We start from the raw sequence: 27539 nt of genomic DNA, 5'->3' as shown, positions 1-27539 counted from the left end.
GAGCAGCCGTGCTAACTGAGATGGATAGCCCTGTCAACAGGAAGCTGGCACACCAGGATGTAAGCAGTGGGATACAATGACCTTTACATTCAGAGAAAAATATCCCTAAAATGGCATGAAAAGTTTATGGGGAGAAGGGAGGGAGGATTCTTTTATTTCATTCAGGCACATAGCATGAAATAAAAGCAAAGGTGCCCAGTATGCAATTTGCTAAGGATCAAATCCTGAATCCCTCACACAAGAATGAAAGTTGTCGGGGAAAGGAAATGAATCATCTTTTATCACGCTGCTTTGAAAGCACTGGACTCTACGATTCAGCTGTGTCAACTGCACAGATTGGCCAAGCACTTGGACTTGAATTGTGCCTGGACTCAATGGAACTCGTAGGGTGCTGACTGCCCTGGGAAGAAGGCATTCTTGACCCCTGGTTTCATATGGGTTGCTTTTGTGGTTGAACTAAAATATTTTTAATAAAATCAATGATCTATTTACAAAACCAAAGTCAAGAGCTTGAGAATTTAAATCCTATGTCCTTGGTCACCATATTTATAACTATAAATGCTTAATCTCCCATGGGTTCCCTATCAGAAAATATGAGACTCTGAATGACATTTCTTAGTAATGATATGAAGAACTAAAAAAAAAGAGCAAAATTCCCTGGCACATAAATATTAAGTAAAGATAGTAATGTAGGAAATTAACATATAAGATGAGGCCTGGAAGTTACTATATTTCTATTAGTTAAAAACCATCATCATAAACTATACCATTCAATCATTTCAGCTGAAAAACAATAGTAATTCTATCAGGTCAAAAAGTCATTGCAATTATTCAAGGTTTGGGCAGCATTTTTGTTGTTATTTGTCAATTCTTTGGCATAAAAGAACAATGAGCTGTGTGTTTCAGAATGAAACAACAGAAGCTCACAATGGGCTCCCTATAATTATATAATAAACATTGAAATAATGATGCAATTTTAATAGTTAATTAAATAGAAAAAAAGGAAGTGATTACAAAGACACTGTGATTTTTTTTTAAATGAATGGACCACATCAAAACTACAAAACAATTTTCCAAGACACAAAAGGGTAAGAGACATCCATTTCTTCCTGTTTAATTAAAGGCTGATCATAAACTGCAAAAGTGATGGGACCAAAAGCTATAAATAAATAAATAAATTTAGAAAACTGAATATTTGTAAAACATGTATTAAAACCTGGATAAATCAGGTGTCAAACATCTCAGCACTGTCCCTAAAAGTATCGGTTTGCTGACTTAAAAATACTAGGGTTATGAACACAAAAAATCCTATAAAGGTCATCTTGAAATACAGTCAGTTTGAGCAGCTCTAGAGGTGCTGCTCATAAGCTTCCCCAAGCAACAAGAAAATGAGACTTTCTACAAGAAACATCCTGCTGCTCACTGTTTGGGAAAGACACTACACCACCTCACAGTTCTCCTTCAACCCTGGGATACAATTACCTGGGAGAGCTATTTCAGGGAACAGATTCTTTCTCAGATCATGACACACAGAAGGCTGGGGAAGAGAGGGAGATGGAAATGGAGTGATACCTTGGGCCTGAGCTGCAGAGCTGTGGGAATATCCCAGGGCCAGGAGCGCAGTCTCCACCAGCTGGCTAAAAAGCACATCTTTTCGCACCAACACAAACTCAGCGTGCTCTTCTCTGTTGTCATATTCGAGAGAGCTGTCCAACTGCTCCACCACACAGAAGACAGGAATCATCAAACCTGGAGGGACAAAATTCAAGAGTAAAACACAAATATTGCAAAGTAGCTCTCAGTTACCACCATGAGAAGGGAAGAGACAGTTATAAAAGTCACCCAACTGTGATCAACACTGGTTTAGAGTAAACAAGCCTCTTTTGTTTTGTGGCCCCATGGAAAGCTGTGCCCCCCACCCACCCATTATTATTACTATCAAACTGTAGCAGAATTGCCAGGGGGCAGTGGCAGAAGCCCTCAGATTCCAGTCATTAAAAAGTGAAGTGTGCCATTCAGAGGTGTCCCAGCACTTAGGCTAGATCAAGGTGACCTTGCAGATGCTGGAATCCTCAATGTCCGTAGTTTTATCATAATTACTAATCAGAGTTAGTATTTTCAGATCTGATCAGCTTTTGTCTAGCAATGCATTTTAAAACTTCTACTCTCAAGATACCTAGTGGGAAGGCATGTTTGATTTCAGGGCCTAAGATGTTATGTGAATATGTATAAGAAAGTCATCAGGAATGTTTGTTAGGTTGGTTGGTTGGTTCTAGGAATTGAACCCAAGGGTGCTTAACTTCTGAGATGCATCCCCAGCTCTTTTTATTTTTTATTTTGAGACAGGGTCTCACTAAGTTGCTTAGGGCCTCACAACATTGCTTAGAAATTTTAAAAGTCCCTCCTGTAGGCTATATTTTGGGCTGTTGTTATTGTTTTATTTTGGTTTTTCTTTAATCCTGGTTATCAATTAGCCTGAAAATACTCTGATCATGAAAAGTCTTAACATTTAACTTACGTCAAAAATATACATCCAAATAGAGAATTCCACCTCTTTGAAATTATTATATACTAACACCAGATACTACTGGAAAAAGAGTATCTTTTCTTATGTTTGCAGAAGAAAGAAGTAAACTACCCTAAAGAATAAAGCAAATTAGTCTAGTTGAAAATCTGTTGAAATCTGTTGTCACTGAAATATTTCTCTGCTTTGTATCAAAGTGTGAAAAGCTAAAAAATGTTTAATTCACCAAACATTTTTTGAACTGTTTTTTATTTAAAAAAAAAAAAAAAAAAGCCATACAGGCATTTAAATCTAAACATAGCCAAGGCAGAAGAAGATCAAAGTTTTACTAACATACAAGTAATAAACATGGACTCTGCCCCACATAATTCACACAAATTAGTATGTTATGAAATGGGGTTCTGCTCTGGGTCTTCGGGCAAGAAAAAAATCAAAAGTTATGAAGGATGAGTAGGCAGGCAGAGATGGGGAGGTGGAGGGTTGGATGATCTCAGTGAAGGCACTTCATAATGAAAACAAGATCTCTTTGAAATGACTGTAGGAGAGTAGGGCCCTGACAAACAGAATGCTTAGGAGGTTTCCAGAAGCCCTTCCCTGTTGCCTGACCCTACAAGTCTCCTGACTCACTTCCATCTTGAAAAACTGAGAGTAGGAGCAGATACTCTGCAAACTACGGGATCACAGATTTAGGTTTTTGTTCTAAAGATAATACAATGGTACAACTGGTTCCCATGTGCTAATTATTATTATTAAAGATAATAAGTATTGGGTGTAATTATTAAATATAATCATTATTAACAATAATAATACTCATTAAGAATCGTTATCACTAAAGATCATGGTAATTATTATTAAGACTGCACAACACTCTTAACAAGTCTCACCATACCATACCTGGGACAGCTATTGACTCAATGTCCACTCTGAGAACAACAAAGCAGGATTACTGTCTGCAGCTACACTATCTACACAGATTCATGAAAAACATGAGACAAGGATAGAGAAGACCAATTTTTCAAAAACATAAAAGGATTTAGTCTGGCCATGTGATGCTTTATAAAATATAGTTTTTAATTGTGACCCACTCTGGTGTATGAAATGTTTATTTATTAATAGTGAGTTTATCACCAAACATATTTAAGACTTGTAATGAATATTATGAGTTAGATTTCCTCCAAATTATCCCTGCCACCATTCATTTGCCTAGCATTTATTCACTGAACACCTACTATGTGCCAGTTATCCCCTGTGGTTCCCGGGATATAAGTGAGAACAAGTCTATATGACTCCTGCTCTCCATATAGTTGACAGCATTGTAAAATCTTCCTGAGTAAGCATAATGGCATTTTATAGGACCCATTCAAGAGAGGCCTTACCAACAGGGAATAGCCCCCATTTAGCCCTTTTAACTCTTACATACTGGTATATGATCTTTGTCCAAGGAAGCAGGTTGATTTCTACTTCTAATGATTCAAGCATATGCACACATAGGGCCATGTAGCCAGTGGTGCCATAAGCTACTTAACCACTAATACCTATGTGTACATAAGTTTCAATCATGAAAATCCATGTGCAGTTCCTAGTGTCAACATCTGAGTGTCACACATCTGGGAATCACAGATAAGACCTTTAAATGAATCTAGTTGCTCCATAAGCTAACATGTATCCATTACTTAGACACCATAAATCTTTCTCAAGTCTATAGTCAACTGAAAAAACTTAAGATCCTATCAATTTTTGAAGATAATATTAACAGTTCAATCAGTCACATGTGAAATAAAACATAAAAACACAGAGCTCTATAACATGTAGAAACTTGTGTTTTACTATTGTCAGTAAGTGAGATATTTTCTAAGCATTTTAGTTCAGTGACTGAAGGAAGTAATTGTCACCTGACACAATAGCAATAACTCCTTACAGTCAAAAAGCAAGCCCATCCCCAACAGGCATCACCTACTTGGGTAAAAGCAAAGGACTTTGAAGTCATTTATAAAATAAAACAACATTAACAAGGAATGCATGATAATAGGATTCGTTCTGAAGCACATATATATGAGACACCCAGGAATATCACAAACAGGTTATATTTAACCCACAGAAAAATGTACCTTCTTATTAGAACTTGATCAACCCAAACAATTATGGTTGTATAATGAAAAGCAGTTTTTAGAAAAAAAAAATGAAGTCAGGAAAAATAAATGCAGTTTCCCGTGGGAATGACAAGAAAAATGAAAAACAGTAAAATTGTACAACGAAAATCAAGGATGGCAAGAAGCTTCAGGCATAGGTTTAAAGCCTTCAAAAACAGGAAATCCCTATAGGAGACAAGCCATAAAAGGATGAGTAGAAAATGAGTATAGAGAAGGGGGAAAAGGATGAGTAGAAATATATGCCTCTAAAAAGAGATATTTATCTATTTGGTCACAAGATTCTCACAAGCAAAAAAAGAAAAAGAAAGAGGAGAAAGGGACAGTAGATGGGAAGATAGTGAAGGTGTTTAGAAAGACTTCAAAAAATAGATTCAAAATGGGAAGAATTAAAAGATAAGTTCTGATGAAAGAAACCAATGTAAAATAAGATGCATTTACAACAAAATTCAGAAATGGTCAAGAAGCAGAAAACAGAAAAACTCTTATTCTAACCCTGTATCTTGAGCTTACAGCATTAGTTTTCTTTTTATTGAAACACAGACCCATTTCCAGTTGATCAAGTAGAGAACTTTGGACCTTTTGATTCTAAGCCTTGCTAAGCCTTTTACAATTGCAGGAGGCAGGCAGGTAGTTCAATCTGGAGGACAGGCACCCAGGCCCGAGCCATTTGCTCCAAGCTAAGACTTACTCTGGCGATTGGGATATATGGTGAATTCTGTTGTCATAGAGGCAAAATAAACCTGGACCCCTCTCTCTATTAGGAAAAATGCACTTTTCCAGCTGTCATTAGCAATGATGCTGAAACTGCCATTTCATAATGATACTATTTCTGAAAAAAATGTGTAGCTGTGGTCGTTGTTGCACCACAGCAACCATGTGAACTGGTACATGTGGGAAGGTGGTTAGATGTGGTGGTGAACAGCAGCAAGTTGGAAGTAGGTGATCCTTGGGTGGGATCCTGACAGTGTCTCTCCTTATCTGTGTAAGTGACTATGGGTGCTTTATCTGTCCTCTCTAAGGCTCAAATTCCTCCAGCTAAAATGCAAACAATAATCTCTATGTCAGAGTTGTCGAGAGAATTCAACTATATAATGTGTTTCTTTGACACACAGTTCTCAAACAATGGAATCTATTTTTCTTTTTTCTTTTTTTTTTTTTTTTTTTTTAGTTATCAGTATAATTTACCAAGGGGAAAAAAAGAAACCAATTTTTTTTAGAATCTATATGCAACGTTATGATACAAACTAAAAAACATTTAAAAAATAAAAGTAATGATGATGGTCACTGAATGTCTCATCATGGTATAGCCAAATGATACAAATAATCATGGTATGTCCTATTATGCAAATAATAATGGCTTGAAGAGTTCAACCTGCCCATAGCCAAAGGTGACATGTCAAGAAGCACCTAACTTCATGCTCTCAAACTGCACATCCAAAACAGTAGTCACTAAACACATGTGGCAAGTGAGCCCTTAAATATATCTTATCTTGAAGTGAGATATGCCATAGGTGTAAAATAGACTTCATTAGAAGGGCTTACTACCAAAAAAATAAAAAATAAAACCAAATATATATTATGAATAATTTTAAAAAATTAATTGCACATGGAAATAGCATTTTGGATTTAGAGTTAAAACTAATATTATTGAAATTTATTTCACCTGTTTCTTTAACGTATTTTAAATGAAGCTACTAGGAAACTTAAAATTACATGTGTAGCTTACATTATATTTTTATCAGATGGTACTAATTTAAACAGTCCGCCAAAAAAACACATAGAATGGTTTTTCTCACACATTATAAATTCATCACAAACTGATACTGCAACAATTATGTGATTGTCGTGGGCACTTCTTAGCCCTTTGGTTATCTTTTCTCTATGTTCTAGATATTAGGAGACTCAGGAACAGAAACCCTCTTGCTTAAACTCCAAAATCCAATGCATTTCCTTCTCAGAATCACCAACCAAACTGTAGGCTGCAATTTTTTAATTAACTATACTGATCCAAATTCTTTAATAAAGGTAAGGCTTTTTCCCCTCCTTCCCTTCACTTTAAAGAACATTTACAGTCCTCAGGAAATGCCACCACACTGGCTATGAAAGTGACCTGAGGAACAGTTACTCCCGAATGCTCCTATTGTTCTACCTCAACAGTGAAAGATAAAAGTCAAGCCAGCAGCACCGGGTCTCCTTGACAGGACTCAGTCACCCCCCCCCAACAAAGTTGGACCAGCAAGCAAACCTCTCTCTTCCATTGCACTACCTAGTCAAACATATGTACCCTTATTTTCTCCTCATAGTTACCTTGTGAGACAGTTGTTATTATTCTCATTTAATAAATTAAGAAGCTGAAATCATGGGAGAAGTGAAATATCTCTAAGAAGCACCGTGAGGCAGGTTATCCCAACTCTACTCCTTTGAAAACAATATATTCCAAAACAATATACTCCAAAATATACTCTTTTAGTAAAGGACCCTTTATCACTTGGTATGGCTAATGAGTGGTCTGTGGTGCCTGTAAGTCAATGTACCTTCCAAGTACCTCTGAGGTGTTAAGCATTGCACTAGGTATGGAGGAGAAACCAAACATGTCTACTTTTCAGACACTCAGCAGACAAAGGCTCTGGTGAATGGGGTGGTGTGGATGAGTTTGCTCTCCAGCCTCCGCCCCAGACCCTGTATCTTCTTGGTCCACCCTCATTCCTGGAACTGCCCTCTGAATGACAAAAGCCAGTCTGAGATGATAGCAGGCTAGCCTTTCTCCTCCCCCTTGTATAAGGGTTTCTAAAGCCCACCTGTTTCTGGAAGTAAGGCAGCCACAGGACCTACTCCCTTCCCTGGGGCCAGCAGAGCAGGTTCTGACCTGAAAAGGTTCTAGGGCTAACTGAAGATTACAAAGGCCTCCGGACAGAGCCTTGGATATTTGTTCTTTGTATACACTGAACTGGAGAAAAGCACCACACTTTGCAGCCTCCACAGTAAGTAGATCATAGACAAAGGCCCTTGAAAGACCAAAACAAATTCTACCACCCAAAGAGGACAAAGAGGGAAAGGAATGAGTGAGTATCTTTTCCTAATATAAATTTACTAGAAAAATAAAATAACTTACTTGTTCTACAGCCTTATATTTGCTTTTTGTCTCTGTCACGCTCTCTCACACACACACAGCATGCACTCACACACAGCATGCACTCACACATACATTCACACACACACACACACACACACACACACACACATATACACACATCCTGAGTCAGAGACAAGAAAGGAAATAAGCTGCCAGTAGTAACCTCTAGCCTTTTCTTCCCACCCTAAAATAATAAAGTTGAATGCCAAGAACTGCAACCAGAAACAGAAAGGACTAGGTTTCTCTCACTTCCGTGTTGGGGTCCCAGGGAAAACTTCAAAAAGAATCAAGTGTGTCTTTCCTACTCTCCCTTGTCCTGCACCTGCTCTCCAGGGCACTGACCTTCAGAGCTAGGCCAGCCATGGGTTCCACATTCCATTTCAGCCTCCTACTCCCAACAGGGTCTGATCTCAGAATTTTTAGAGATTTATAGATAAAAAGATACTACACTTTGCTGGGGAATGGCTTTGTGGTCTCCTTATCTCTCAAATAAATAGACATGCTTCGCCTAACATGGATATGTTCTGAGACATGCATGAGTAAACACCCTTGAGCAAACCTCACATGGTGTATTTAACCTAACATGGCCACAACACATCACTAGTTGTAGAATCTTGTGGGCCTACTATCATACATGTAGTCCATCCTGGGCCAGAGCATCATTATACAGTGCATGCTGCCTTCACTGTAAAAGAAACACATTTTATCCCAAATAAACATAATGAAAGAAATTTCAGATAGTGTAATAAAAATAAGTAGAAAAAAATTTTTGTCACTAATTTTGGGAAAAATGGAAGTGCACTGATTGACTGTGAGAGAGCTATGTACTGATCCTCGGGTCAGCCAGAGGCCCTCAGGATTTCCCTAAACTGCTGCAGATCCCCCCCACCGTATGCTTGTCAGCTCCAGATTCATCATAAAGGGTTTATTCACTTATTTGTGTTGTTAGTTTTGCTTGTCCTTAACTCTTACTGTAAAGAAGCTGAGACAGAAGTGGAACAGCAGCAAGTTCTCAGGGATGTACAGGGGGACAGTCATGGTCAATTCTAAAATTAGGAGGAAGGACAAACTGAGCTATATATGCAAAAATTCGATTTTGTGTTTATCCATAATGCAGCTGTCACATGCAACTCAGGGTTAGACCCCCAACTAAAGTTTCAACAATAAAAATCCTTGAAACCTCTCCCAATATTTGCAGGGTACATCGGAGTAGGGAATGATTATCAGAGAATATTTTATTCTCAGAATTCTCTCTGATAAAACCATACACTTCTTTGCAGTCCCTCAGGCTTATCTTAACTTTGGAAAAACGAACAAACATAGGTCAGGACAGGGATGGGAGACCCTCACTGATCACCCCAAAGGCTCAAAGTGGACTTCAAGGGATAGGAAAGGGAGACTAGCTCTGGCCTTCCACACCTCTGATTCTAGGACTGTCGTCAAGCTGAGAGATCACAATTCAACCTGAAGTCAGGTCTGAAGGCTGAAGGATAAAATCCAGATCCCTAGGTCCAACTCAAACACGGAAATTCAGTGGCTAGATCTAGCTGGCCTGGTAGTTTGCAAACCACGGCTAACAGACACTCAGGGAGTGTGTTGTGACAACTTCAGAAACAAAATCAGAGCTATACCTGGGAACCTGCCATGGCAAACCTCACCCACAGAACTGAATTCCCTGATGTCAGGTGTACCGGGCTTCCCACTGGCATGAGGGAGAGTTCCACCTTTAGTCAAGTCTGTACTCTTCCATCCCCCGCCCACCCTGAGCCTGACCTATAGTGCTCCCAAAATAAACTGGTTCAGTTTAAAAAAATGCTATTTCCAGTTAGACATCAATCACCACCATTAATAGGCAGCACTGATTCTGGTTTTTTCACAAAACTCCCCAGCTGTCAGACTTGTCCGAATCACTATGGGCCTCCTGCACTGCATTCAGCATCAGCTTTCTAGGAAATGATCTGCACAAGCAGATTCAGGGGCTCATGTCCTGTCCACGGGAAGCTCGCCAGACCACAGGGCTGTCATGTTCACAGTGGACACAAATGATTGGTGCATCAACATGAACTATCGTAATGTATAGTATGTGACTCAAAAGAGTAAGCTACCTCGTGCTCAGGGGCTGCACATACCCAGGGTCCGTGGGGGTCTTGTCAGTAGTTCTTCCCATGTCCCACACTGAGAGACTGCGGCATCTTTTTTAAATTTAGTAGCTACAGGGAAACAAAATGTTTGCTGATCCTGGAATAAATGCTTTTGTTTTTTCACGGAAGAAAAAGTAGAGACACAAGTTTGGATATCACACAAAGTGCAAAGGTAAGGCATTCTGCTGAAGGACCCTTAATGTGAAAGTAAATTATGAAGGTTCTTTTCACAGGAGGTTAGAAATGCATACCTAACAAAATCTTGGGACTCACTGGTGAGTTAAAAGGAACTATATCATAATTCACAAATACCAGGATTTCCATCCTCTGTTAAGTCAAATTTTATTCTGGAGGCTTCTAAGGGATAATTTTAAAATGGTATTTACATGGAGACCTATTTGCCTCTCCCCTCATTCTCATTATCCTCTCTGGAAAAGCTATTTGCAATCTGGAATCCCATGAGTCAAAAAAAGGAGTCAATAAAAATGGTCCTTGTACTAACATTTGCTTCATCACCTCAGGTTTTAAGTTCTGCCTAAATGTTATTTTATCTAATTCAAACAATTTTTTAAAATCCTTGATTAATTTCTCCAGTGTAGTGTTAAGGAAAGGTTAACTGTACTAAGGTTCTCTACAAAGGAATTAATAAAGGAATCAAGCACTCAGCTCTCAATAAGACAAGACTACCCAGATTTCTAGTGGGAATATTTCATAGCACAAGCATGTTTTCTTTGGGGAGTTTAACTCACAAAAATTATTAAAAATTGAGATCAAACACTGGTGTAAATCCTCAAAGGAAATCAAACTAGAGTGGAAAGATTTTTATCAAATGAAAAACTGAAAAGTAAAGTTTTTATAGCAAAAAATGAAAGGCTTTCTCCCTCACAAAAAGAAAATCCTACTGTCTATGTTTAGGATTCAAAGAGTAAAACATCTATGGATGTTTAATAGGAGCATAGAAATGATCACCAAGAAATGAATGCAGACTTCACACGGCTGAGCTTTACTGGACTGGCAAACACCTCACCCTATCCCATCCATTAAAAGCCCCTCATTTGTGTACCTAACAAATGCCTGTTCAGAGGCAATAGCATCCAGGCTCTTGAAAGAACTAACATTGGAAGGAAGAAGAGAAAAGAACAGGAGGATTGAGAGAGCCAGAAAGTCAAAATCATAGAGTGCATTTTCCAGATCCCTTAGGGGATACTGAGATCTCTGGTTTGCAATACGTAGGATATTATTACTGTGACTCAGATCAAGTTAATAAAACCCAGCCTACAGAGCAGGGAAACTGTGGTCTGATGGAATACTTCCCAGACAAAATATTTTAAGTATACATGTACCTGTGTAATTTATAGCAATTACTTAAATAAGAAAACAGAACAGAGAAGACTAGTATACTATTAATTTTTTTTTCATTTTATGGTTCTAAGACATTTTCTTTATAATCTGTATAATTTATATAATTTCAAAAATAAAATACTAAATTTAATTTTTAAAAAACTAAAGAAACCAAGTAAGTTGCTGCATAGAAATCCACTGAAACTCTTATTTTCACCTTTAAAATGATTAGCCAAAGGCTATTGCCCAAAAAAGGAATGTTATTCTACTTTTTTACTGTCTTTGAGAAGTGTTATCAAAGCAGCCTAAAGTGATTGTTTCCTGAACAAAAAAGTAAGAAACTGTCACGTCAAATAAAAAATAAAATTTTCATTTCCGCAAATGAAAAAAACATGGAAGATTAGCACAGCTGTGTTTTAGGGTTTGGGTTTGGTTTTTTTGTTTTGTTTTGGGGGGGTAGGTTTTGTTTGTTTGTTTGTTATTTGCAGTACTAGGTACTAAACCGGGGGGGGGGCACTCTACCATTAGTTTCATCCCCAGGCTTTTTTTTTTTTTTTTTTTGAGACAGAATCTTGCTAAACTCACCAGTCTAGCCTGGAACTCTCCATCCTCCTGCATCAGCCTCCCAAACTGCTGGGACTATATAGTCTTGCGCCACTGCACCTTGCCTACAGTTGTTTAAATCGGGAGTAATTCCAGGTATGAACATCTCAAGCTCAAAAAGATATCACTTCCCCTAAATTCCTTGAATTTATAAATTCTTTAATTCGAAAACAATTTCTAAGTCTCAAAAAGAAGCGTTTTAGTGTCAACCCTACCCTCACCCCAGGCCACATTTTCAAAACAGTGTTAATCTTGTGAGCTGAACATAAAATGGCAAAAAGACAAGCCAAGCACTCTCTTCCAAACCCCATACTGAGGGGAGAAGGGTTTCATTCGAGCTTAATTTAAAGGTATGGGTGTAGGTTTGTGAGAACACTTCAGAGTGGCCCACAAGGTAAGAGCAGCTATTTTATTTTCACGCCATCGCTGGCCAGATCTGGACCGGCCAGATCTGGACGAGGATGATATGAGAAACTGTACCTAACAGCTCCCATGAATTTAAGTTCATTTCTCTATTTTGTTAACAGATGAGGGATAGACAAATAGATCTGTTTTCAAGAGCAAGCCTATGTTTATTATACATACCAGAGGCCGGCTGTGGGGAAGACGGCTTCACTGAGTCACTCTATCAAAGGAAGAAGAGAGCCGCATCTCAGAGCCTTCCTGGGTGAAAAAAGAACTGTCTCCCTCCACCTCACTTCCAAGCTATACATCAATCTTCAATGTAATTATGTTTGACAGAATATAAGCTCTTGGCAGTTAACTTGTTTACAATAAATGCTTAGTTTGGGTACATGGACTGGATTTCAGTCTTACAAATATCAAACACAAACCTACAACAGTCCCATTATGGGGCTGAGAATTATTTTGCTATAAACCTTTTTATTGGGGGGCCGAAGGAATTACTTTGTAGCTTGTTTTCCACTAACCACTTGGAACAGTGTGAAAAATGGTACATTTATCCCCTGACCCTGTGTTAACTGGAATTCTGTACATTCTGCATATTGCCACTGGTCAGCCCCCAGTTTTGCCATAGTGGCAAAAAATACATATGAAACAGAATGGTTCTTACTAAGTCACGGCATTTCCTACAATTCTTTTTCTCCTCAAAGTCTCTTGGGGACTAATGATCATTTGCAACAGCACTGGCAAACTTAAGATTTGTTTTTTTTGTGTTTGTTTTTTTTTTTTGGGGGGGGGGAGGGGGATAGGGGGCTTAAAGTTAGCTGTAAAAATATGCTTAAGGCCCAAAGCTGCCATATGAATGAGCGTGTAAATAGAGTTACTTTTGCTGTACATTACCTAGAGATTCATTCGAAAAGGGGAAAAAAAATCAGGATCACCTTATTTACTCTCATAAAGTGGCTTTATCTGCTCTTCAATAATAAACACATTTCAGTCTCCTAATACCATATTCGCCAGCTCTAAAGGACAAAATCTTGTCTGAAGGTATCTGAAGGTGTCTCGTAACCTGAAAGCTAGGCGACACTTCAGAGTCCTCTGGCTTAGCGCTGCCCTGCCCGGCAAATGCCTCACTCCTGGAGGGACTTTAATGAACAATCTGAACACCTCTGGGTCACAGACAATGACGATAGATAATTTATCTTTACTAGAATTCTTCACTTGTTTTTAATTTTCCAATTACCATGTAATCATACTTCCATAATAATCCAATTATAACCACAGTATCAATATATAGGAAAAAAATCACTTGGAAGAATTTTAGTATATTTTCCAAAATAGCTAATACTGGAAAATTCAGTCACTTTATAGTAAGATTCCAATTTTCTTCCTTCTGGTCAATGTTAAAATTGCAGGTAACATAAAATACTTTTTTATATCTCTCGGCTTCTAATTAAGAAGCTAAGTCACTGATTTATAAGCTTCATGGATCATCAAAAATTATTTTATAAAAAATGTCACCATATGACTTTCTCATATACAGGAGAGAAAAAGAAGAAAAGTATTTTCATTACATTATCAGCTTCACAGATCTTGCTACTATCAAAAGCATTAGTATGCAGTGTGAATTAATGGAAAATTGTAAAATTCACCGAAAATAATCACTCTTTTTTTAAAAGTAAAGATGCCCTTTCAAAACCTTGACTATTTAATTGTGATTTACTTGAGTGGGGGATCATAGAGAAGGTGATTGTATGAAAAAAAAAAACACTTATTATTGTACAACAAAAATTCCCTCCGAGGCAAAAAGACATTATGCCAAGTTCCACCCAGAATTAATGTTTAGGTTTAAATTGTAAAGTCCAGAAAAAACGGAACCACTAATAGACCCTTAAAGCTCGTGGCATTCATCAGCACTGTTAGGTTATGTAAATGTTAAAACTGAAAAACCCTTTGCTGACAAAAGTATTTTAATGAAGGCGCTATTAACTAGACTCTCTAGACTGAATAAAAATTTTAAAAAGCTTTTTTGGACTGTTGGATATAAATTCCACTCTGAAGGGGATGATTTTGTGCTTAGGACAGTTCTGAGATTACATGAGACTCCCAACCAGGACTGTACACCGCCTATCTTATTCCTTTCGCTTTGCCACCCTCAGAAAGGTTTTTTAAGCATTAGACCCAAGAAAACTCTGAGCAACAGATCAAAGAAATTTCCCCCTCTCAGTGTGTCAACTTAGTCCATCCTTGGGCTCCAGCTGCTCCGGTGGCCAGCAGTATCTGCAGTTTTAGTAGCCCCTCCAGGCGCAGGATGCCTGGGCTAATTCCACTGTCATCACCAGGTTTTCAGGAGCTCACAGTTTCCATAAAAAGAGTAGTAGCAAACATAGCTCAGGGCAAAAAAAACTAGCCACCAATCTTGGCTGCTGCCTGCCGGCTTGGAGTTGCTGAGAGCGGGACTCTGGGGAAGGAGAGCTGGAAACCCAACAATGTTAAGGATTATCAATGTAATGGTTCAAAGGATTGCAGATTGCAGATCGAAGCCAGATCCTCTGCATCTCAAGTGACAGTCGATGTCACCTGAGTACATATCCAGTGATGTACATACATGGAAACTCAGGTTCCCCCACAAATCCATGCCTGCTAAGAAGGAAAACAGGGGGCTCATTATGTAGCCTTCTCTCTCTCTCTCTCCTGGTTAGGACTTTGGGAAGAAGAGCAGCAGGCCAGGGACAGCACCTAGCCCTTGCTTTGGCAGGGCTCTATCACAAAAGGAACAGACATTACCTCTGACTTCCATCTCTACAGGTTAAAAAGGGGTTAGGGCTTAGTTACATACCTCAGGTAGAATGTAAGAAAATGTAGTGTCCCTTGTCAAACTGTATATGAAAATAAAGTCAATGAGCACTTTTAATGTCTCCTGGTCAACCACCTCCTGTGGGCTCCTCTCTGAACCTCCCAGAGAAGAACGAGAGCCAAATTGTTGCTCCCCAAAACAGATTTTAGCTAATAAGCACTACAAAATAAGCAAAAAAAGCACTTCAGTTATTCTGCATCTTCTCCAAGACTAAAAATTTGTACATTGTGTGACAGGTCCACCTCATTTTTCTTAATGATGTTTTTATTATTCTTTCACTCAATTAAAGCAGAAATGGATATTGCATCTTCTGACTGTATAATTGTTATTGTAATCTGTTTTCGATCACTGCTTGGGAAATGGGTCCAAAACAACATAAACTCTCCACTGCCTCAGAAGACAAGTCATTTTCTTTTACTACGACACTTAAAGAGACATTTATCATGCTGCTCAGTTACCATCTTTGGATTATGACAAAAGAAAGTTCTTGTTCTGCTAACCCAAAAATAATATTTCAACAACACTGCAATTTGAAGTTTTTAATATGAATTCATTTTTCTAATAAGCTATTAAAATATGTCAATTTTGCCTATTTATATGAATAAATAATTAAAACAAATGTAATAAAAATGTTCTATTTTAATATAGGGCATAATCGGGGGTTCTAAAACTATGGTTATTTTTACTCTATGCCTTTGGTCATTTTCCAGGAATCTTGGGTATGATATTTAACCAAATTTGCTCTCTTTGCAAAGAAAATATTTTCTTATGTTAAAAAAGGCAATCATAATCAGTTATAAAAGAACTGATACACTTGCTTTCCAGCCAAATACAAAACCCAAGTAAATTATATTTTTTAAAGAAAGAAAAAGATAACTGTGGGAAATATGTTGAAATTCAAGTTGTTTCTATGATAAGTGCCTGAAAATCACCTGTGTCTGATCTTGGTGCTTTAGAAAACATTTGCTCTAACTAGAGTCTCAATTTTTTTTCCCTCATATCTGTGCAAATCTTCAAGGAAACAAAGACACTGAGCTGCTGTGCACATTTCAATAACTATGCAACCATCAGTGGGCACCAAACCGTTACTCTGATGTGAAATGCATTCATTTTTATAAATAGTTGCTTACAGTGCTTTCCTTAATTTTGTTACCTTTGCTGTTATGTCTTGCTACAGTTTAATAACCAACTGTGCTAGGATATAACTCCATTTCAATAATAAGGGAACTAGTTAGGGACAGAACTAAATTTGTCTCCTATACTAGCAAATAATATCAGAAACTACTAAACTGAAATATATTTCCCCAGAGGATCTTACTATCCTAATGAGTCATAACCACAGATAACAAATATGTTTGCTATAGACTAATATGGCTTGCTGATAACTTTACTGCAAGCTTCAAATTCTTAAAATTTCTATTAATGCATTTTTCTGCACTTTAGGCATTTGTCAAACTAGTAACTATAACATCCACTACACTTTTTCTTTAAGTTTTAAAGTTAAAGCATCAATTAAAAAGGGGGAAAAATCATACCATAAATCTAATTGCCATAATTACATACCTAAAAGCACATTTATGCATATTATGTCTTTCTATCCAGTTTTCTTTAAATCTGGAATTAAGTAAAACTTTGCAAATAAAAAGCAAAAGACACAAGTTGTAGAAGGCAAACTTCTATGTCTTTCACTGCCATTTAATTATACTGATTTTACCACAATTTTTAAATCATTTGCTATTAAACAGCAAAACAATTCTGCTAATTGAAAAAATTATATAGAGTTCTATTATTTTGAAAACTCCATCATGAAACATTTTTACAGAAACACTATAGCCTGCCATGCCTATGGGCTTGTTTCCATGTTAAGAAAGAAAATAAATGTTTGGTTGATCAGTAACAATAAAGGAAGCAATGTGACTTCAGAAAATAGAAAAATGGTATACTAAAGGAGCTACATCTGTGGGTTGTTTTTGTGTGGTGTGTGTGTGTGTGTGTGTGTGTGTGTGTGTGTGTGAGAGAGAGAGAGAGAGAGAGAGAGAGAGTCCTCAAATGGCTGTTGTTTTAACTCATACCTCAATTCCACTCAGGGTGTCTACTTTGACTTTGAAATATCTATCACATTATCTTTAAGTAGTAGGATGATGAATCCTTTGTATATAAAGATCCATTTTTAACACAGAGACATTTTCAAAATCTCTACTACACTTTAAAATAAAAGGAATTCACAGCTCTCCTTACTGGCACCCGAAATTAATGCTAGAGAGCAGTAGTGATTCCAAGTGAGAAAAGACCTATACAATCAAAGTCAGCAGAGGGAAATCACTCATTTTCAAATTGCTATGAAGAAAAGAAGAAAACTAAAAGGCAAACTCTCTTCTTCATTTTTTGAGCTAAGCATAAAGGTCTCCTACTTGAAACCATTTTCAGTTATTTCCTTTTTTTTTTCCATAAAATAATGAGTTAAAATTGATGGGTTAGATCCAACATTTCACTGCTGTTCTTATTCTTGGGGAGTAGGGGGAAAGGGGAACTTGCTGCCAAAGCTTCTGAAAAGAGAGTTTGGGCTGCTAATTTTCCGTTCACAAAATCTAAATTCTCCTTATGCATCTCACACACAACTCATGAAATAATATGAAACAGTATTATATCACTGCAAATTGAGACATTTTTATCAAAATAAAGAGTGATGATGCCAACATTTCATTTGTCATTTCCCACTTGTCACTTTTCACTGACAAACTGTTACACATACAACTTTTGTCAAATGCTCTATCTTTAAATATGTTCCAAAATGCCATTGTATCTCAGCATTCATGTAAGGAAGATAGTAAAAATTACTACGTAACTATACATTAGTTGTATGGGTTTTGAAACAGCCTACTTATTAGGTGAAAAATATAAAGATTTTTTCGTTGATTCCCATGTTATGTAGGATGAAATTTGACTTCCTGAAATGAAACAAACTATGTAAATAGTTTATGCATAAAATGTGGGGTTATTAGTTGAAAGAAACTTTTTTAATGGTGAGATATTATGTCATTTTACCTCAACAGAAACAACAACAACAAAAATAATCCAAGAGTATAATACAATTTGGTACTCGTCTAACCCCTTTAATGTAACATGTCTTTTTAAATATATGCATATAATTTGTTCCAATACTTAATGCTTTTTTTCAAAAGAAAAGAAACATAGGGGTTTTAAATTATCAAAGTAGAACCGCCAAGTTTCACTGCTTGCCATCTTGCCAGCTATACCAAATAATTACCAGTCTTACCTGGAATAAAACTGATTTACTTATTCTTAAAATGACTCAAATTAATATTCTTAGATATCTAATAAATGATAATTAGTCTGCTTTCCTTCCCTACAGAGACAGATGGGAAAAAAATTTTTTTTAAGGAAAAAAGAATGAATACAGGATATCTATACAGACTGATTCTGCTAGTTACAACTCCCCGAAAAAAGATGATTCTGCTTATTTTCTGAAGGGGTTAAAAAACAGATGCCTTAAGGGACATCTATGTAGTTCCAACACATACCACACGTACACACACACACATTTCACTGCAGATGATCTTGAATATATAATGGTCAGTGGGTTTCTGCTGATGGAACATAAGGCTTCCAAAATTACTTGAAACACCAAATTATGCTCAGGACTTGGAGGGGCGGATACCCTATGTTCTGTTTAATGTGTATGTTCCATTGCATATATTTTTTTAACCAAGTATATCTTTATTTTAATAACAGGCCAAGGACTAAAAACACTTTAGAGAAGGGCTATTTTTCTACCTCAGCAAAACTACAGAAGAAATGCTAGATTGTTGGATGACCCTAAAGTCTAAGTTCACTCTATTTAAAAGAACTTAAACCTTAAAAAAAATAATAATAAAAAAAAAATGGTCAGGAGAGGTAACTACAGTCTTTTCTCTTCTGAAGCAATTATGAGTCCTTCTTACAAACATTATGGTGTTCATCTTTGGAAATGGAGTTTTCTCCATCTTTCCCATGTTGACAATTATATTTATAAATCCTTAAGTATTTCATACATTTCAATATAGAAATGTCTGCACTCTTGTATCTGCAGTTCTTTCAAAGAGCAAAATGTCTATTATTGTTAACATGGTGTCTACACCTGACTTGAACTACGCTTCTTCACTCTTAATCTAAAAGGAAATGTTCCACATGTAGACAATTAAACTAACTGATGTTGTAGACAATGTTCAGCTCTAAATGAGGCCCTGCCTGACAATCTTGATCACATTTGCTCCCCTATTTGAACACCTCAATGTATAATGCATAATGATTTTTTTCCCCTTGTAACAAGACAGTTAAGTTCTTGAAAGGGCTGCCTGGTAGCAAGCAGATGAGGTCTAGTGATCAGATAACTTCAACCTGCAGTTCTTTGATAACGTTAAATTGTTATTTTTTAAAAACAAATTATTTTTCAAAAATAAGCAATTGTTTTTCAAAAAAGCAGATATCTCTACAAGATATTCCCAATGTTTAAATATTTTCCCTAAAATCTAGAACATTTACACCTTCAAAAATCATAAAAATTCATAGGAAAATGAAAAATAACAAAAAGATTTCTGATGTTTAATGCCTCCTATCAGCAAATACACCATCTGGTCTATTCAAGCGCTGTTCATTCAGTTTAAATAAAGCTGTCTGAAAGTTCTTCTTTAAGCCAAACATTAAAAAGCGAAAATGCTTGTGTTAACAATGAATGAAGCAAATAATTTATCGCTATTAAAGCACAACTGGCCAGCACCTTCCAGCAATCCAAGAGGGAGGCAGAATGCCTGGTTTCCTCTGGAAACTTGATTGGCTTCACTTTCATCCTGGGCTGCAGGTTGTATGGCTGAAGCATTCCATGCAGCAAAGCACTGGAGATAACTTATGCTAATGCAGTAAAAAAGGATCATCTGATTCTTACTTTCATTATCCTTAATAATCTCATCTTTTTCTCAACCTTCAAACAGATCTACAAGTTTTAATCAACAATTTCACAAATATAAATTTCCCCACCATTAATCATCCTTTTTCAAATTCCTTATGGAGTGAATTACTAGCTGAGAGGGGACGCCAATTCTAGTAAGTGAATGTTACCCAGCAGGGATATAAAGCTGTCAACACCACGGTGCTCTTGCCTGCTCTAAACATTCTCCCAGCCTTCATATGTTTTTTAAAGAGATATAAGCCTTTTTTTTTTCCTGAGGACCTTCTATAAAAGCTGAATGTCATTCACATCTGAGCACTTACATTTTACTACATACATGCTTTAAAACACAGCTTAAATAAGAGCAAAACATCCTAGTAAGTGTTAGAAAGACAAAGCAAAACTGATCTAGTTTCTGATAGAGCCTTCTGAAGCTAACCACATTGTAAACAATGCACTAACTTTAAGTTTCCTTTTAAAACACAACCTTGGTGACTGTGGTAGAGTGTCTACCACCTTTACCAGTAAAATCCAAGCACTAAAATCATGTTCCCCCTTTTTATAATAAATATTTGGTTCTCATTAAAAATTTTAAAAACTCCCTTTTCTTTTCCTAAAAAATTTGAATAATAGCAACATAATTTACCATTGCAACCAATGTATTAAAAACATTTATCTATCTCACTGCTTATCAAAAATGGTAAGATAAATTGCTATTTTATCTAGCAGCCAATTAACTTAATGATTTCTCCTATTTGTATGGGGAGAGTTTTTTAAAAAGAAGAACACTAAAGATTAACACATATGAGCTATCAAATTTTGAGCTCTGTTCTTAAAACATTTTATACCCATTTTATGACATAGATAAGACTGAAATATATCTGAAAATGATAATAAATGATGAAGAGTTATAAATATTTCATAGTTATCCATGCTTATTATATTGCTTATTAAAATTTTTAAACAAAAGGATGTAGAGTGGTAGAAATTAAATCTATTTCATATTTACCCCACGTTAAAGAAAGACTTTCAATTAGAAAGTACCTCTAACTAGGAATTTATTTAAACAGTTTTTAAAATTTAGAATGTGCATTTTTAAAAAGGATTGGCTTTACTCCAGTCTATATAGATGATTAAAAGTTACAAAGAAATTAAATTATTAACATCTTAATGTACATTTGGAAACTATATAAACTTAAACCCACAAAATAATTATTAACATTCAATGAGAAAGCTTTGTACTATCAAAATTTTATATTCTAAGTTATCATATTTTAAAGTTGTCTAAATTAATCTCTTTCAATACTACATAGAATAAAAGCTTTCTTTTAAAATCTTGTTTTAAAAAATCCTTTAAAAATCTTCCACATGTAAACTATTCTAATCAGTTTACTAATAAGTATTACAAATTGTATGAACTAAGACTAAATAAGTAAATGTTTATTTTCAGTTTGGGAACCTTCAATATTACTAAATTATGTTAAAACCTCAGAAAAGGTGACTAAAGCAGCTTATTGAAACAAATGTTATTATTTTTCATGAAGACAAAAATTTTAGTTTGTATCAGATTCACAATATCTGGTCTAATATAAATTATAGTTTCAAAAAATTCAAAAAGCAGTCACTATTTAACACCAAAGTTACCTCTGGTCAGTAAAAAGAGGCAGTTTCTTTCACAGTCAAATATGATATAAAAGGGGGAAAAGCAACCTTAATTTATGGACGCACAATTGGTAATAATTACATTTTAAAATGTTGACAGACTTCTTTGTATTTAGTGAATTCTGCTAGGTTTCACAAACACTGAAATTTTAAGTCCAAAGATGTTTTACACAGACGGGGCACTTTCAGAATATACTGCCTTCAAGAATTTCTGAAAAATTTTCAAACAAAATCAGCACTTACCATCTTGCATTTAGTTCTACCATATTCATTATATATTTTTGTTCATTATATGCATATGAATGATTTATATGAAAAGACCAAGATTGTGGCTTCAGCCTCAGGACAACACAATAATAAAACTCCACTCTTGAAAAGTGGATCACAAAACTACCAAGTTTTTTTCTGCTTCATTAAAAGTATATTTTCACAGCTCCAAAAGGGAAGATTTATAAGCCACTCTCTAGAACCTAATATATTTTTTTAAAACTTTGAAAATTGGGAGAATGAATGCTTCTCAAGGGACGTGATTAGTATAAAGAATTAAGACAAACCATGCTGAACATCTACCACAAATAAATATCAAAATAAGTTTTTAAAATGTCACTTTATAAAATGTATGCTTTTAACTCTCTAAAAGGGAATGGACATTTCAACCTAAGTATCTTACTTCAAAACACACATCAGGGACACGAAGAACATGGTGGTGGCAGCTTATCACTCAGTTTTGCCAGGGTTTTGTATTGTTTTAGGCCGCCCAATAACCAAGAATTATATTAAATAAGATACTGTTGAAATATTAGGTGGAAAAACCTAGATGTAAAATATTTAAAGGCATATTATCCCAAACCCAAATGCACAAAAATGTACCATGTAGAACAGTGCATTTTATATATAAAAGACAACTAAGCAACTGGCATATAAACCCTCCAAAATATTTTAATGTTTAAATTTAGTTTTATTTTTTCAGATTACTTTTACCAATCACTTTTAAAGAAAGTAGCTGTTTAAGTAGTAAAAACAACAAAAGACTTTCTTTAAATAATATTAAATTATTGGGAGAGGAAATAGCAGGTGGCTAACAATGTTACCTTGCTATTTTCCTCTGTTCTTTAATTCATAATAAAATTACAAATGCCTGCGTCTAAACTTTACAGACTACGGTAGCATTAAAGCTTCTAAGGGCCTGACAGATCCATGGTGATTCTTTATTTCTCACTTGAAATTAGGTAGGATATAGCCCCAGTTGCCAACTCATTCATCTTAAAGCACTGTCATAACTACAAAGTAACACCAAAGCTTGTTTCTGTACTAGCCTGAGCATTAACAACTATCCCATCAAAGCCATCGCACCTAAACTTCGTCCCTCCAACAGATAGTCTGAGGCAAGGCAAAAGAATTAAATCACTAAAAAGCTCTCTAGGAAATTCTAGAAACAGTTAGCTGGCTGTGACATAAACCTGCCAACACCTCAGCACACAGTGGCAAAGTGCCCAAAAAATGCCACCCTCTGGGTAAACCACTTTCTTGTTTTAACTCGAGATGAAGCTACCAGTTGCAGAGAGGCGACTAGGGCATTATTTGGCAACCTGGAATTGACTTCCTGTAATCCTACACCGAAACAGCGCCTAATCAACCTGAACCCTGACACCCGGGCCATTATCACTGGGCCGCGGGCTGCGCGCGCCTCCCTGCTCCAGGCTGTTACCTCCCACGGCCTTGGCCACTGCGCCGTTGGGCCTCCCGCGGGCTCCCATGGGGCTGCCGTTCTGCTCCAGTCGGGCCACCTTCACCGGGGGAGGCCCCTTGACGTCGGGGCTGCCGCTCCGCCGGTCGGGGCTGTCCCGCAGACACGGGCTCTCGCTCCGCCGCTCCATGCTGCTCCGATTCGGAGACAAAGTTCCCACCGGCAGGTCGCAATAAAACGCGCAGGGACCTAGGGAGGGGGCGGAGGGGAGGGAAGGGGGAGGGAAAAAAAGAGGGAAAACCGCTCACACACGTGATAGACGTTCAGGCCAGTGGCAGAGCGCTGCACCACAGCCACACAAACTTCCTCCCACGCCGCCCGAGGGGCCCAAGGCTGGAAGCAAGTCCAACCTTACCCTGGGCGGCCCAAAAGAAGCCCAGAGCTTGGGGTGCTGCGACCCTGCCCAGTCGGGGCTTCACTAAGAGTTAGCCCTCGATGGAGCGGCTAGACTAGGCGCCCCTAGACGCCTAGGAGCCCATGGACGCCTAGGAATGGACCATTCATTAGGGCAGGGTTGGTATAAACCGTTCCGAGGTACCACAGCCTCGCCGTCTGGGGGTCAGGGTTGCAGAAGAAGACAACTTTAAAAAAAGGGGGTTCACCCACTCCTGGACAGAGCGGGGGTGTACCCAAGTCCATAACCAAATGAATCCTTGGTAAATATGTTAAAAATGGCCAAAGGCCAGGTAAAAAGGACACTTGAATACTCACTTTGTACCTTTACGGAGCATATTTTCTTTTTCTCTCCTCTCTCTCTCTCTCTCTCTCTCTCTCTCACACACACACACACACACACACAGAGAGACACACACACAGAGACACAAACACTCTGCATAATATTAACCCTAACTCCATATTAATACGCATCCCAAAACACTCGGAGGTATTTATAAGAATAACCTCCATCACAAAAGCGGAGACTACAATCGTTAATATTTTGGAGCGTTCTTATCTTCATCTGATCCTAAATGCTTTTATAAAGCTCTTCAGCATAAAACACCAGAGCAAAAATCATGTACATCCTTAGGTGCAGGAGCAGCCTTTATCAACTCCAATTTTAAAATCACTTCAGAAAGTTTTCTCTGGGTCCTTTGGCGGTCAGCGCACTCCTTACAGAAGTCGCAGGTCTCGGCACCCCTGAACTGGGGTGGGGTGGGGGCAAGAAAGGAGGAGAAACACCTGATGAAACAACGCTCGCACTGTCGCTGACACCCGGGAGAAGCAGAAACCCGGCACAACACAGAGCGGTGGGAATCCTCGCGGGCGCGTTGGCCGCGGGAGAGGCCGCGTAGCCGCGGGTCAAGGAGACAAGGTGGGGGTGGCAAAGAGAAGGAGGAAAAGAAGGATGTAAGAGATGCAAAGAGGGAGAGAAAGGGTTGCGGCTGAGGGTTCCACGGCACTTCCTGGCATCTCTGTCCAGAGGAGTGAGAACGGCAAGGAAAGAACTTAGCCAGCCCGGGGCTTCCCCGAACTCCCGAGCACCGCGCGGGAGCCCTCGCACTGCGTACTTACTGCTCACGGTCTGTCTGAAACTTGGCTGGCTGGGGCTCTGTCCATGGAGCAAAAGTAGAGAATCCAGGGTGGAAAGTTTCTGGTGCTTTTCTTTGCAGTGTTCTCCTAGTCTTCCTTTCTCTTTACTCCTTTCCTTTTCCTCTTCCCCGGGTCCTAACGTTTAAGGTCCTGGGTCAGGGTGTCTTCTTCTGGTGCGGAGATGGTTGTTATGATGATGATTGGGGGGGGGGGGAGTAGGGGGAGGAGGAGAGGGAAAGGAGGACTCCTCCAAAGGGGCACCCGAGCGAGCGGGGGAGGGGACGGCGGAGGAGGGGGGAAGAGAGGAGGCTGAAAGAGCCTTTCACACCTTCGGGAAGTAGACCGATTCTGGAGAGAAAGGGCTGAGAACTGGAAGCCGCCGGAGGCGGCAACGGCGGCGGGTTCGCAGTGCCCCTAGCTCGCGAGGAGGAGCGGCCAGAGCCGTGGGGCCGGTGCCACCAAAAGCCGAGAAGGCGCAGGGACCCGGGACGGCACGCAGAAGAAAATGCGGCTGCCGCCCAAGCTGTCACCTCCAGCCTCTCCCCTCTCGGCCGCCTCTGCCAGCAGCCAGAGCCGGACTCACTGACAAGCCGCAGAGAGAGACACACTGAGAGGGAGATGATTATTAGTTGCGTTGAGTCATCAGGCAAAGTGAGTCCTTTTGGGTTGTCCTCGGTTTCCGATTTCTCCCCCTCCCCCTTTCCGTCCCCAGATCTAGCGCCTTCAAAATAATAATTTGGGGTGGGGGTAGGGGAAGTCTCTGGGTTATTTCGGGATGAGAATGGGGGGGACGGATCTAAACCCAAGCCAGACTGGTCCACCGCAATGGAGGAGGGGAGTGGGGGGCGGGGAGGAGGGCTGGGGAGGTTGCGAGGGGAGGGGGGCCCCGCCTGGCAGGAAATTAAACATCAATCAATCAATCGCTGTGAGCAAGGCGACCCAACGGCGGCAGGGCTGCGGAGGAGGCAGAGGGACAGGAGAGGGGGTGGGTGAAAGGCAGGGAGGAAAGGAGGAGGAAGGAGAGAGTCGGCGGTGGGAGCAGGGTGGCAAGGACCTCGTGCTCGGGGCGGCGGAGAAACGAAGGCAGAGGACCGATTGCGGCGCGAGGCGAGGGCCTTAGCCGGCGGGTGGGTGCGTCTGAGTGCTGGCGGGCGCCAGGGCCCGGGGTCTAGTCCTCCTCCTTGTGGCGGGTCCAGGGCGCGGCCGCCTCGCCCAGCCCCTAGGCGCACTGGTCCCCGCGCGGAGGCGGAGGCGACCAGGCGGACGCTGGATGCCCAGTCTCCCGGCACAGAGGCGCAGACCGATGCGTAAGAGGCGGCAGCAGCTGCCTCGGCTCCCGGCTCTGTTAACTGCGCGGAGTACTTTCGACTTTGGAGATAGGAGGGCGATCGCCTCCCCCACCCACCGCCTCCGCCCACCACCCACCGCCTCCGCCCCTCCGAGCAACTTTTCCCGGTGCCTGTGAGCTCCCCCTCCGCGCAGAGCCGACGGTCCGGGCCCGCTGCGCTCCGTGCCTCCGCGCGCTCAGGGAAGGCCGCTTCTCCCTCAGAGGTGGCACGGCCGTGGGTCCAGAACAATAGCCCGGGTGTCCCGAATGGCAGGAGCAAGGCCACCGCCTGCCGGGCTGTGGGTGGCACAGAAGAGGGGGTTGCATCGTGGGCGCAGGGCGGGGTGCATCCCTGGATGGCATCCCTGGAGCGCTCGCAGCGCCGGCGACACCGCGAGCTGCGCAGCTCAGGCCGCCTGGAGGCCGTGAAGCGACGACTGCAACTGCAGTGGGGCTGCCTGTCCTCGGGCTGCGGGACTGGGGCTCTTGGAGACCCCAAGCTGTTCGGGCCCTGAGCTTCGAGCTCGTGGAGGGGTGTGCGGTGAGAACCCAGCCTCCCTGCCTAGAGAGAGGCCGCGCAGGAGCTTCCCTAGCAGGTCCGCGAAGGCGTAACAGAGGCACAAACTTTTGCCGACTCCCGCGGCCGCGGCCGCCGGCTGCCGGGCTCCAGTCGTGCTGCACATTTAAGGTGGAGCGGGCACTAGCCGAACAGGCTGGACTCTGGGCCGCGCTTTTGTCCCTGACGTCCCGCTTGGACGCGGGACTTCCTTAAGAAAAAGCACGTGGGCAGGGGCCCTAGCCCCCGCGAGAAGCCTGGGGCGTCGGTGGACACTAGACGCTGGGACCTTGGGGGAGAAAATGTGAACACGTCTCAGGAGGTCTTGAAGCCAGAAAAGCCCCTTTAGCTGGCTGCGCCTCTTGTCTCTCCTTCACACTTTGACTGTCCCCTCCTAATCCCCAGGACCCCAAGGACTCTCCCACAGCTAGTTGCTCGAGCCGCAAGTCCCCCTTAAGAAGCGCTGACTGTACGGCGGCGCCAGAGGGCCAAACTAAATTCTGTTTCGGAAAACGCGCTCGGGGGCAATTATGGAAATTCGGGACTTGGGAAGGGACAGCTGAACGCTGCGTCCGCCGATTATGCCTGGGACCAGGCCGCTGTCCAGTCGCGGCACAAACT

At 39.9% G+C, this 27539-nt stretch overlaps 1 protein-coding gene across 1 annotated transcript in view; it reads right to left on the bottom strand.

Annotated features, from left to right (window-relative positions):
- The window catches only part of Satb2 (SATB homeobox 2), a 171008-nt gene extending 145847 nt beyond the window's left edge, over positions 1-25161 (bottom strand). The window contains exons 1-3 of the mRNA XM_027925025.2: positions 25018-25161; positions 23467-23694; positions 1573-1749 (exon numbers count right to left, since the gene is read on the bottom strand). Coding sequence (XP_027780826.1) covers positions 1573-1749; positions 23467-23635 — 346 coding nt within the window. The 5' untranslated portion in view covers positions 23636-23694; positions 25018-25161. The remainder of the gene's footprint in view (positions 1-1572; positions 1750-23466; positions 23695-25017) is intronic.
- Positions 25162-27539: the final 2378 nt, after the last annotated feature.

Source organism: Marmota flaviventris, chromosome 11, assembly GCF_047511675.1.
Source record: "Marmota flaviventris isolate mMarFla1 chromosome 11, mMarFla1.hap1, whole genome shotgun sequence".
Taxonomy (NCBI): domain Eukaryota; kingdom Metazoa; phylum Chordata; class Mammalia; order Rodentia; family Sciuridae; genus Marmota; species Marmota flaviventris.
Note: the sequence above shows the minus strand (reverse complement) of the source record. Positions and strands in the feature narration are given on the sequence as shown.